The sequence below is a fragment of the Perognathus longimembris genome, chromosome 5, assembly GCF_023159225.1.
Source record: "Perognathus longimembris pacificus isolate PPM17 chromosome 5, ASM2315922v1, whole genome shotgun sequence".
Lineage (NCBI taxonomy): Eukaryota > Metazoa > Chordata > Mammalia > Rodentia > Heteromyidae > Perognathus > Perognathus longimembris.
The window spans coordinates 81511941-81525959 of record NC_063165.1 but is presented as its reverse complement, the minus strand read 5'-3'; the positions used below and the strand labels follow the sequence as shown (position 1 = coordinate 81525959).

General features: G+C 36.8%; 1 protein-coding gene across 4 annotated transcripts in view; it reads left to right on the top strand.

Moving 5' to 3' along the window:
- The window catches only part of Rsrc1 (arginine and serine rich coiled-coil 1), a 258776-nt gene that overhangs the window by 113520 nt on the left and 131237 nt on the right, over positions 1 to 14019 (top strand). For all 4 annotated transcript variants that reach the window (XM_048347209.1, XM_048347208.1, XM_048347207.1 and 1 more), the window contains exon 5: positions 4814 to 4850. In XM_048347209.1, the coding sequence (XP_048203166.1) occupies positions 4814 to 4850 (37 nt within the window). The remainder of the gene's footprint in view (positions 1 to 4813; positions 4851 to 14019) is intronic.

Sequence of the window (14019 nt, the reverse complement as noted above, 5' to 3'; positions counted from 1 at the left end):
TAGTTCCAAAACGTCTGCATTGCACATGGAGAGCCACTGCATTTCCTGCCTTAGAGCCTTGTGTTATGCCAGCATTACTATCTGTGCTGCCTCAACTACAAATTGGATGAACAACCCATGACACTTTTTCAATATTATTACATTAAACCAAGTGGATTTTGATTGATAACCTAATATTCAACTAATGCAGAACATCAATCATGGCAAGTATATTAATTATTTAATATTGCAGTCTAATTCAGAAATCGATGTGCTGCATGAGGGGAAGGGAAACTCATGGTTCCCAGAAGATTTAAGACAGGGAATGATTAAAAAAAGACCTGCTGTACTCCTGTGTGTTAGTTCGATACAAATCTTTATTCATTTGCCAATAATCTCTTCCCATTTTCCACTTCAGGACCATTTTATCAGTTTTGAGACCTATAATTGAATTAAGTCTGCTTTCAGCACAGGGCAAAAGGAGCTGCACAAATATTGATGAAGTCATGACAGGGACAGCCCAAGAGGCAGGCCACTACAGAGGACAGGTTTTATTCCATTTGTTGCAAGAGCCCTCGGTCAGTGTCTTAGACCTTACATCTTCATTTCTAAAAATTTGTTAAGATTTTTAGACTCCTTTGAAGACTTCTGTCTTAGAAGTGACCCCCCCCCCAAAAAAAATCCTTTTTGCACTTTAGTACAGCCATCATAAGATCATTTCTTTTGCCCACATAGTTTAGAAAGGGCCTTCCTATGTTACTGACTTATGGCAACCTTTTATGTTTGCAGGGCAAGAGTTCCATTCTCCTCTACCCTCAGCTGCAGTCTGGGCTGCAGGAGAGCTGGATGATCATCCAAACTCATTGGAGTGTTTTGTTGTAGTGCTTAAATTCAAATCCTGGTGTTCTACTTGTCAAACTAGGATTGTAAATCATGGCATTTTGTGTTGCATTTATGAACTCATGATGTACTATCTGTTGTTTTGGAATAGTGTGTGTTTGTATGCATACATATGTATGTGCGTGTATATATAATTCAAAGGGGGTAGGGGACATAAATATTGTTATTGTTGTTGTTATTATTTTGTCAATTGTGGGGCTTGAACTCAATGCATGGGCACTGTCCCTGAGTTCTTTTGCTCAAGGCAAAAGCCTTCACCATTTTGAACCACAGCTCCACTTCTAATTTTGGAGTGGTTAATTGGAGATAAGAGTCTCACGAGGACTTTTTGTCTGCCTGGGCTAGTTTTAAACCACCATCCTCAGATCTTAGCCCCCTGAGTAGTTAGCATGAGCCACCGGTGCCTAGCTATATAAAGTGGCCACCTCAGCTTTCTTTTGGGAAGCCCTTCTTAAATCATTTTATAATCATTCTTAAATTTAAAATTTGAATCTCCTAGGGCCTTTGAATGTGTTTACAAGTGAACTCCTTTTATTTTTCTATTTGGCTATAATGGATTAAGTTAAAATAATCACTAAATTTTAGCCCAACCCCTTTTAAAAAAATTTCTTCCTGAATTTATTTCTTTTACCACTGGATTGTATTTTTTTAAGAATTCTTTCCTATAATGTCTGTGTGGTGAATTTTCCATGTCTTTGTATGCTGAGAATTTATTTATTCTTTCCTTCTATTTAAGTGAAAATTTATTAACTGTATATAAATTGTAGATTGACTTTTCCCCCTGCTTTTTTTGTCTTGGGAGTTTCTACTCCATTGTCTTCTTGCAGTCAGCATTAGTATTGAGAAGTCTGTTACCAACATTACTCCTCCATTAGGAAGGGATTTCATTTAAGACTTTTGTCTTAATCCATTAAGAATCGTAAATGTTGTTATAACTATATGCTTTATATATAAATTTTCCTTACTGATTCTAGTCCTTCCAATTTGAGAGTTGAGGACTTCTACAAATATTTATTCTCTTCTATCTTTGCCCTCTTTCTCTGGTTCCAATTACATAGATGTTACCACTTCTCCTATTATGAATTTTCTATTATGAATTACTTCTATGACTGCACCCAATCTTGTCTCATAATAGTCATTTCAGGTGCTTATTATTTTTTAGATACTGTGATTTCACAGTTGGTGCTAGAATATAAAAATGTAAAAGATGTATTGCATTTCTTCAAAGGCCATTCATTTTGCAGGTACCAGTGAAAAAGTAAGAAGACATTCTAATGATTCGTGATAAAGTCTGTGGTGGGTCAATCCCAGAGTTAGGAGAACATGTTGGAAGAATTCATTGCTTTGCTGAGATAAAGTTTAGGTCGAATCCTGAAAGATGTTTCTATTTTGCTGTTTGTTTGATGGCTAGATGAGGAGGGTTAAGGAGGCTGTAAAGGAGTCCTTTAGGTTGATAGAGTAGTCCAGTGGCGAGGGAAGTCAGATGAATAGCGAGTCTTGGCGCTCACAGTCCATCTCCATGTGATGAGACAACTGAGTGTAGAAGGCTAGTACAGAACTTAAGCTCACACTTCAGAAAGTTTTGGAAGAACTATGGAGAAGGTATTGACATGGCACGGAAGGAGCCACAGAGATCCCCGAGAGGCTGCCAGATCAAAGTGGTGCTGACGGATGTTGGCCAGCCAGGGCTCTGTGGGTGGTTCCATTTGGTGATATTGGGTAGAAAAGAAGCTTGTCAGGAATAATGCATGGTTTTTCCCCAGCATAAGATATTTAGAAAACACATACTAAAAGTTTTTAATGTGAAGAACCACTTAGAAGCATAGCAAAGCAATACCTTAAATTTTTACTTTAAAGGACAGTGTCATGTCTGTAGTTCTAAAATGCAGGAAGCTCAAAAACCCAGGAGATTTTCTCTTAAATTTATACCAAATTTAACTAACAGGAGATTACCCTGAAAATAGTCTATTTGCAGTCTTCATTCATCCTACTTTGTGTAGACACGCACCTATCTCTCTCAGAATTATTAACATGCTTCAGCCCACAGTGACATTCCATGGCATACAATTTACATACACCCACTGCCTTCTTAAAATTTGGAGTACTCTGATGAGAAGTATCCAGCACTGATGATGTCAGGTAATGAACTATGAGCTTGTACTTTACTCTGAGTACTTTTGTTGTTTGGTATGGAAGATTATTTTCTAATAACCATTATGTGACCAGTCAGTCATAGAGGAAATCAAAGAATGTGTGTTGTAGAGTTCAAGCTCCAAGATAGACTGCCAACTCAAACTATACAACAGTGCATACAGTAGCTTCTATTTGGGATTTATAAAACACCAAAGAGGGTGAAAACATACAGATCCCACACACCGAGCCAAATATGTGCACAGAATATCTTTAAAAGGATACACAAAGAGTCAGTATCTATGATTGAGAACTGGGAGTCAGTAATGAGAGGAAGACTTAATTCATTATGTGTGTATATGTGTGTATGTATGTGTGTTAGTGTGAATGTGTGTTACAGACCCACAGCCTCTTTAGCTGTTTCACTGTATGTTAGTCCTTTGTTTACATTTTAAGTTGAAGAAATAATTTTATGAGGATGTTCCTTTGAAAATGTAATGTTTGATGAAAATTTCAGCCTATTTAAACTTTATAATAAAGTTTACTTACATAGGTAGTAGTCTTCTCTTACACCCTATCATTTCTTCCTGTCATTTATCATTAGCATTGTGATGATATCAGAGATTAGAGAATGAGTTACAGAAACCTTGACATTTCTAAACATTAGCTATCCATTTCAATTGCCTGAAGCAGGAAGTGGGAGTGGAGAATGGTTACAGATGAGTGCCAGCCAGGGAGGGGGGAACTAGCCCCTGAGCAGTGAAAACAAAGCCGGGAGCTGGAGTATGGCTTGAAGCCTCAAAGTTGAAGGTATTTGGAAAGATAGCACAAAGTGACAAAGGAAACAGATAATTGTATTCTCAGCCTAGAAAAATATGAGACAGAAATAGGAAAAAAAAAAGTTGGTACTACGCTGAGAAACAGGAGAAATGTGAGAAAAACATTAAACATCATAAATGTAATTACATTGTTTGTTGTTAGTGGTTTCACAATTACTTTCTGCAGTGTCATAGATATAATTTTATGTTATGAAAGAAAAGACCCGTAGTTACATTGGATCTAAAATATTGCTTGAGCAGAGAGAACAGTCAAACCTAAACTAGTATAGGTTGAAATCATAAAAAAGAATCCAATCATTTGCCATAGTTCACCGAATGTGTATTTAAATTATCTTTGCTACTTGGACAGATCATCTTTGCAACTTGCTTTTTATTGTTTCCTTTCCCTTTTTTTGTTTTCTTTGTTATTTTGGTTTTTTTAAATAGTACAACAATCATAGGTTTTAAATTGTAAGCACTAGATTAATACAGTTAATATCGAGAAATAATTTGTTATTATATTTAGCTGTGTACACACATATTCTTCATGTCTATGTTCTTTATATAAAAATATAACCATTGGTGGGTGGATATTTGATGAAGCAAATAAAATTTTAGAATCCTGATAGTGGAGAGAATGTGTAGGTTTTTGTAATACATGTTGGAAATAATCATACCTCTAATGAAGAAACTAATACAAAAATAAAATTACATGAATAGCAAAATAATATACATTTACTTCTTTTGCTTCCTAATAGCTGAAAGATCTGAAACACTTTTCACATTAGTGAAATGTCAATTTTAAAGGTAATACAAAATAATTTATTCCTATTTGATGGAAATTATTTTATTAGAAATAGTTATATGTATTCATAAAGATAGATGAAAAATTTAAGGGTTTATAAAACATTTTTTAGGTAAACATAAATTAAAGCAGACAAGGGTTTAGCGACAACTGTTTTAGAACTTTTATTCTTCTGTTTTAGGGAATCTGGAAACATCAAAGCTGGATTAGAACATCTGGTAAGTTCTAATTTTCTCTTGAACATTTGCATCATCTTTGATATCTGCATTCTAAATGAACACTTTTGAATGGGCTTTGAATACCTTGTATTGAAAAAGTCAACCATTTCCCAAAGGGTCAGCTTACTGTTATTATGTGAAGGCACTTACATTTTCATTTATCTTATCATTTCAAGGGAATTTAAATTTTTTTTAAATTACCTTTTTTTGATGTAGAGATAAAATAAAATGAATGACAATCCTTGGATTGATGATTGCTTTAATTATGAGCAAAAATTGTTTGGTGTAGAATTTTTGGCTTATCTTGATCTGACAAAAACAAGCTTGTGTTTTAAGAAAAACAATCAAATATTGCATGCATGAATATGGTATGTTTTAGCAATTTAACAGCTTTGAAAGCCGTACACAGCTTTGTTTTTCCTGAAGTATTTGCTTTATGAATAATGCATTGGTTTAAACTACATGCAGTTTTGGAAAAGAAAATAATTGAGATGCACAATTTTTGGTTAAACTTTTTAAAGAACAGATGAGGGTCAAACTGATTTATCTTAAAATCTGTTTTTATCTAAAAATTGATGAAAAAACTGGACTACCCAGACTATCCTAACAGGTCTGAAATCACTGAGCCCACTGTATCAAGTGTTCATTGCAACATTAAGTAGTTCATTTAAACAGAGCATTATAAAGTCATGCTCTGGTTTCTGGTCAAATCCAAATGTTGAATAATTAATGGTTGAGATTCTTTTGTAAATACAGTCTAAGTACTTTCTAAATGCAAGGCTTCATTCCTATATTATACTGTAGCTTTGTTAACTATTAATGTGCTTTTGATCTGCTTTCACAAAATCAAAACAGTCACAAAAGACAGCTTCTTTTTGGCTGACAGGAGTTTCCGAGTTGGAAGGGTTTTCCCTTCAGTGACTAAAGTAAACTGAGGAGCCCTAGGTTTTAAAGTGTTCCTAAAAAATTACAGCTGGATTTAGAAAACTAGAATCTGATAAACTAGTCTGAAATCTTAAGCTGTTTGAGGATTAGAAATGTTTGTTACTTTCATCCTCAAAAAAATTGCTTTCCAAATTTATCTGTCGCTTACTGTCACAGCCCCCGGACATAGGTGCTTTATCTGAAGGATGGCATTGCAGAATTAACTGGTAGTTTATGTCAAGTAACGAAAACTGCTATAATGCCAAAACTTTAACCTCTTAAATTACTGTTTATTACATTTTAATATTTACTTTGTGTTCCAGAGCAAATAAAAATGAATCTTATTTTAAGCTAAATTTCATAATTTCTGTGATTTTACTGCATTTCATTTAAGTTTTTCAAAAGAGTGCAACTTTGACATTGTACTTGACCTGTGAACTGTGAACTATTACTCCCTTCCTTCTTTTCTTCCTCCTTCCCTCCCTTCTTCCAAAATGCCATTAAGAATGCCATTAAGAGTCAGTGGTATATTGAAGGGGTAACACAGATCAAGATGCACTAGAATACATTACTGCTTTATTTTAAAAGGCAAAAAAAAATCAGCAAATATCCTACAGTTAAAATATATATATATATATATTCTTCATAACCTAAGCCTGAGGTGAACTCACTTGTTCTGGCTAGCGTGCGGGCTTCTGCGCTTGGGTCTCTGCCTTTCCCCCTGAGCAGATACTTAGAACCCTTTTCTTTGGATTGGCTGAGTAGCCATTAGAGACATAGATTATGATAGCTTCATTTTGCAGTTATATGCTATACAATTAAAATGGGAAGAGCATCCCATACATTTGCAATTCATCTCTTATTTTTGTAGCCTTCTTCAATCCTTTTCTTATCCATATTACTTATTCATATTATCATTGAAAATTAGCATTGTTTTAAGAGAGGATAAAAGCCAAGAAAAATGAAGTGCAGATGTTATACAAATCATCAAGAAACATATATAGTTGTCTTTGTATTGCATGTTTCTAGACCCTTCCTGGCATCAAGTTGTATGGAAGAGGAGAGATAGACACATGGATAAGAGAGTGGGGTGGACAGATTTCCTCTGAAACCTCTTCAGTGCTGAGATTCCTGTCTTTAAATCACACAGAAATTTGGTTCAGCTATTGTTCTATTGTTCTTTTCTTTCTGTTGCCCAATCTGGAGACTGTGTAGCATAATGTAGCCTAATGTCCATTGCCCCCTTCCTCCTTCTCCTTTTTCAATCACTCCCATAAGCTCTGTGCCAGTTAGAAGTTCTGGGCAGAGCCTTTGGAGTCTCTTAAACCATTATCTGTTGGTTCTTGCCTGGTGACTACAAAATGAAGACTTTTGAACTCTACTGTTCCCTCTATATTAGCGGGCACCATTGTTTTGTAAGGAAGAACCAGCCCTTTTTGTTTTGTGTATGTTATTATGAGCATGGATTTGGGGAGCTCTATTAGCAAGGATTCATGGAGTTCTCTTAGGTTATTGTCAATTACTTTCCTAAACACTCAAATGGCCACAACCTGTCCTCAGAGAATTAGTTTTCTAGATAGCTTTGGAGGTTGTTTTGGTAATGCTTATGCCATGCCTGTTCTGACCTGCTTTTTGCTCTGTCTCTACCCTCATCAACTGCTCTTTTGTCTTTTTGCCTAATACACTAAGGTGTTTTAGGCTTACATTTTTTGTGTTCCAGTTTTGTAACCTGCCATCACTTCAGTGACTCTTACTTGATTTTAGAGGACATGGAAATCAAGCTCCAAATTGCTCCTTGTTTCTCTGACTACATTACCCTTGGGAACTTGCAATCCAAATTACACAAGTTAATACAGTGGATCGGTGGACAAAATGTGCATACATATTTTACTTTTTAAGATGGCGTTTTGCTGTGTAGCCCAGGCATGCCTGCATCTTGCCTTGCCAGAAGTCTGGCCTCAAAGTTACAGTCTGGCTGCCTCGACCAGGGTTACAAGCATGTACAACCAAGCCAGCAGGGTGTGCTTGTGCGTGTTTGTTAAAGAAATCATTACTCATAGTGATGTCTCCATTCCAGTCTAAGCTAAAGCGTTCTGCGATGCATTTTCTTTCCAGGCGAGAACCCTGACTCCTTGCATTATCTGGATTTCCGCTCACTCAACTTTATATGCATAAAATGGTTTCAGAATTGCTACGTAACACACCTGACAAACAAACCTACTAGAAGAATTGAAAATTTTATTTGTAGTCCCTCTTCCCTAGCCAGTGTAGTGTAGTTGTTTCTCATTAGAAATACAGTTGTATTCCTTTGACTACATCCAGTCAAAAACCATGCCACTTACCTGTTCTTGTTGATGTAGTTAGTATGTGTCACTCGCTTGCAAAAGTTTTTTCCTTTACCATTAAAGGTAGTCAGATTTCCTGACTTTTATCCTGCCTCTGAATTTTTGAATAAATTAAGCATTAATGGGTTTATATGTGTTCAAATGTATTCCTGTTTACTCATTATTGCTTTATTTTGGGTGAACAATTTTTTATTGAAAAATCACAAAAATTAGAGGTCCAAATAATAAGTTTGGGTACTGTAACAAAAAAATCTCACCTACTTATACCATTATTCACAGAAATTAGGAAACCTAAAGCCAACAAAACAAATTCTCAGGTAATTGCTACAAGTGAATGTAAATTAACCAATTATTTCATCACAACCTACCTTTAATCATCTGTAAAAGGGAATTTATGTGGCATAACAAAAGGCATGTCAGCCTTATAACACATTTTTCTTAAATACCTCAAATTTATTTTTAAAGAATTCAGAATATACTTAAATGATTAAATGAATTAAACAATTTTTTTAAATTGCAAATCGTTATAACATCATCTGAACCCCATGCATGGTACTTGAAAATACTATAGCTTTTAACTAGAAAGATCAGTTAAATAAAAGTGAGGAATTGAGTACTAAAAAGGCTAGGTTTTATTTTCAAGGAATCAGGTAAAAATACAGGTATAAAGCAACACAATACTGACTTTGGTTACACAAAGGTAACATTAGTAAGAAATACTCAAATCAGAAATTAGAAAAACATTAAGTAAGAAATAGACTGGGCCAGTGATGTCTTCATTTAGGATTACTCAAACATTTGGTTTTGAGTCTGGATCTCCTTTGTGGAGTCCAATTCCTTCCTTGGGCCCCACGATTAAACATCCCGATAGTGCTCTCTACTCTTGAGACAATCGGTGATAATTAAATTTGGAGGGAAAATGTCTTGCATATATTCATGGCCAACAAGGAAGAAAACTTTAGTGTCTTGAGGAACATGTAAATGCAACAAAAAATTACCAGTTAAAAAGGGAAGCATCCCCAGCCCCCTATTGCTTGCTGGGTGCTGGTTTATATTTCCTTAGTTAGAAATCTAATGTAAACAAAACGAGTTTGAGTTCTTTGTAATGTATCTGGCTTTATAATAATATCCCAAGTTGCTGGTAAAACACAAAGAAAGAAGAATCGTAGGGGGAGACTCAGCCTTCCCCTGGGCCATCCCTTAACACCCTGTTTTCTCTCATAGGACCCCCAGAATATTCAGGGATAGAGAACATCCTTGCAGAAATGATACCTAGATGCAAGTTTTCCTTAGAAATAGTTACAAGACACACTACAAGGTTGCAAGTTTTAATGCTAAAGGGTAAAACAGATGTAGCTTTCCTTTAAAGTACCATTAATACTTTGATGTCCCCACCCAGTAAATATAACTATACAGGGCTACCAAAGAGCTGTACAGTAGTAGCTGGAGTTACAAAATACTGTATTCACAGGAGAAAATGACAGTGTTTACATTTTAAGAAACTGTTATACAACATAGTATACGAATGAAAGCCTCAAAGAAATCTCTCTGGCTAGATTTCCAAGATGATGTAACCCAAGGCCACACATTTCTAAACATGATGTACATATAATGGAGTAATGCAAAATATCAGTGCTTTCGAATCGACTGTATTGCTATTTCCTCCCTAGCACATCATTCATTCTGTATAGCTGTCTTCTTTTGGAGGAGAATGTAAGGGGTTGGCTAGTATTTTCATAACCCACATGCTATCAAATCAGTTAATACAGATGTCTGACATGTTCAGTTATACAAAATCAATTTGTTTCAAGATACAAAATTAATGTTGATATGTAGTTAATGAAAAAACAAGATGTCAAAATGATAAATATAAGTTAAGTATTATACCCAGATATATGATCTTCCCACTTATATAGATCTGATCAATAAAACATCAACACATTCACTTAGATACTGATTTAATTCATGAATCAGGGCCATATTTTCTAAGTATTTAAAAGCTGGAGAAGAGAATTCAGGAATGGTGTGCTTGCTAAATAATAATTACGTTTATTTAGCTAGTGAATTCCTAGAGTAATGATAGCAATTAGGCTCATACATACTCATAAATAGGTATTACAGGTTTTAAATGTAGTTGTGAAGGTTATAAAAAGTCTGATACTGCTGACTACCCCTCCCTCCCTCCCTCCTCCTTTCCCCTCCTTGCCCCTCCCTGCCCCTACCCTTCCTTGGTCCCCATCAAGGGTGCCCTCTGTGGCACAGGGACTTGCAGTGGTTCTGATGGTGGTGGGTGGGCACTGAACAGGAAGCTGCCTGGCTCTCCTTCAGCCACAGCATCCCCTCTTGGTTTCTTCACTGCCCTGTATGTTGCTGCTCCCATCCTCTTCCAGGACCCATTGCTTCTGCTGCCTCTTCTGGCCTCGCCCAGGGAATACCAGACTGTAGATCTCGCTGCAGTATTTTCACATTTTTGTTTTTGTTGGTGATGGTGGTGATGGTTTTTGTTTGTGCTTTTGCTTATGTATAGTCACAGAAAGTGGTCTGAATATTTTTTTCCTCAGAAAGAGAAATTCATAATTCAAAATGGAAACCCTTAGAAAGCATTCTGTAGGTGGTACTAAGGGTTCGAATCCAGTGCCTCACACATGCTAAGCACGTGTGCTGCCTGAACTCCCTCTCAGCTACTGGGACCATCAACAGAGCTACACTTAGATGTCTCGGAAAGCTCATTGCCTAAATGTACTTCTACACTTAGAGAAAAGAAGTAACAGGAGGACTCTTTAATTAGATTTTGTAATGAACTTAAGGAAATAATGTTTTTACTTGATGAAGAATCACATACAGATAAAAGGTCCTCTGGCAATGACCCCAGTATTTGCCTTTTAACACTTCGTTTTGAAGGAGTGGTTATTAGTGGCCATGTTGCTCCTGCCTTTTTAAAACTAAAGATGCTCGAAAGTTGTAGAAATTGACTCTTAAATTCTTTCTTTATATCAATGAATTTTTCTCAGTGTTTGTTTTCTCATTTTACACCTTAAAATTCTGGTTAGTGTAGTGCTTAGTAATTTCTTTTGAACTACAAATGAGAAAGTGTTTGTTTTCTAGAATGTGACCTAATATACCAGTGACATTAACATGCATTTCATTTTCAGTATAATGAAAAATGTCAGGTTATAGAGCTTTGCCATTTGATTAAAACAGCTCTCCCCATTTTGTAAGCAAACTGTATAATGCTGCTCTCATTTTGAGATCAGAAAATATTAGATGGGAATGTTCCACCGAGCTGCTCCAAGTGTTCAATAACTGAATCCTGGAGGTGCTTTTTTCTTTTTTCCTCCCAATTTATTCCAAACCTGGAATAAATCTAAGTTACTAAGTTCAAAAAAAAATAGTAGATGGAACGCTGAAAAATTAACATCTTTTAAAGAAAATAGAGCATTATGAATTGCTTCCGCCTGGGAAGAAGGGCTACTGTATTGTGCCCCTGAGTTGGGGAATAAATGACCTGTCCTTGTCAGTGAGCTGTTTCTGAGAAGTCACATGAATAAATTGAGGTGGGTTGGAATGGGGGACATGGAGACAGACATCCTTTTAAGGTACCTGGGAGTTACGTTTTAATGTAGGTTCTGCTTCCCTGGGTCTGGAATGAGACATGAGATGATGCATTTCAATAAGTTAATATTGAGGCCCAGGAACCAGCAGGATGAAAACGTACTGAGAAGCATTGATTAGAAAAAGGCCTCACCTGGAGTAGAATCTGCAGTCAGATCTGTCAATGGCTGGAGGGAGACATGAACCTGGGAAGGAGCAAGTCACAGGTTTCTAAGCCAAAATATGAATCATCTCATTTAAAGAGAATAACAGAAGTACTTTTCTCCTCTGTTTTGAGTTGAGATGTTAAATTGTCCCTTTCAGTACAACATACTAAGACTTACAGTACCTGTGGATGCATAAATAAGCACTGATAAATCTTTTTTTTTTTAAAGTTTGCAAGTGTTCACAGTTCTCAGCAGGATTTGCTTTCTATTAATAGTCAAGTAGCAGAAGAACTCTGGAGCCATACCTGTGGGTTTTATCTCCCCACAGAGGCCGCATTCGTGTTTCTTACATTGTATAACGTTTGAGAGTGATGACCTACTTGCCCTTGTGGTCAGGTAACACAGTCTGGCCATTTTGAGTGTTGAAAAGCAACTGTCATTAATAGCTTGTTTAGCCATCAGTGGTTTGTAAGATATTGCTGCTGCTCACCAGAAATGTAGGCAGGCCCATTGCTATGTTGTACTCATCAATAATACTATCAAGTTCTAATAAAAGCCCTGTCCTCTCTTTAGACAGTTGTACATAGGACAAGCTGCAGTATTGCAATTCTCAGAAAATCATCTTATTTAACACAGACATTAATGTGTTATTCTGCATTTGCTGATGTGCCTTACAGCATGAACTAGAAAATATTTTTCAAAGATCATGATGACCCACACCCTTCTCAATTCCCTCTGATTTGTCCCATTAAGAAAATGTGTCTGCAAGTTTTCTGTACCCTCACTATGTTAGAAAAAATGACCTCAAAGTGCACAGTTCCTCCCATATTCTCTAAATGTATGAGTCCTGATTTGAAATGTACATCCTCTCCTGTCACACCTGGGGTCCTGAGCACCGTCAGCCTCTTTCTTCACATCATCTGTTTCTCACCCAGCCCAGGGTGTGCTGGAGACTCTGGGCAGAAGTGCTTATTCAGTAGACACCTCCTCAGACTGGTCACAAAATGGAATGACAGATGTTCCTACTTCCCAGAAGACCAAGTCCATAAATTGTCCTTTTTCTCTTTTGATAGAAATGTGCCCCCCATGAATATGCATAAGTCAAAACACATTTAATGTATATTAAATGGTAATTATTACTCTTAGGGTTTCTTAGGCAGTTTACAGGTCTTGAATCTGAGGACCAGCTCAAATTTCAGTCAGAAATAATGCAGTCAGTGATCTATTTCTCTGATACATTTTGATCCGGTGTAAGTTTGTTAAAAGTTGCCTCTGATGACTAAGTCTCACCCAGTCATCCGAATAGCTCCAACTTGGGCCCTTTCTCTGCCCTTCAATCTCTTGCCCCATCTTCTGAAGAAAGTCCTATCTGTCCCACGCTTAAGACATGGTGGCCGTGTAAGGAAATGAGAGTCAGGCTAGTGTTAACAAAGAGACAGATGTCGTGGAACTTTTAATGTTATGGACAGTGTGAGGTTTATATTTCATACAGATGACTTTCCCCACACGTGTGCTTATTACAGCTTGTAAAAAGGACATCAATGAGTTGTATAAGGGAATTTCATAATAATTTTCCTGCCATTCTCTATCTTCCCCCCCAAACCATCTCATTGCTTCATTGTTGTTTTCACACACACATATATATATAGTATGAAGTATTTTGTCTATATTTTCCCTATCCTTCCTCATTTGTCCGCCCCCTCCCACTAATACCTAGCCCAAACAAGACATGTTTCAACTTCCTAATACTCTTTTTTTGTTTAAGTGCACGTGAATTGCTCATCATGGTAGCTCATGAAACCATATGCATATATCATACTTTAAAACTCAATTTTCTAAAGGCACAGACCCTAAATCCCAATCTTCACGCAATCCAAAGGGCAGACCTGCTTGCACCTAGTACAGTTGCCGACAGCCACGTGTGTGTATGGTGTAGGGCACCTTGTAGTTCTCTCCTTTGGCTCCTTTGGGTCTAACTGCGTGACTCTAGCGAGAATCAGCAGCCAGAGAGGACTGAGGCGTGAGGACAGAGAATGCTGCCGCACCGTGGTGCCTGTACTCACGCTCATTGCCATTTGCCACAGCATCCCAGCTCTGCACCTAACCTTAGCATGCAGTGGCCTGTTGATTTTAGGCAAACTA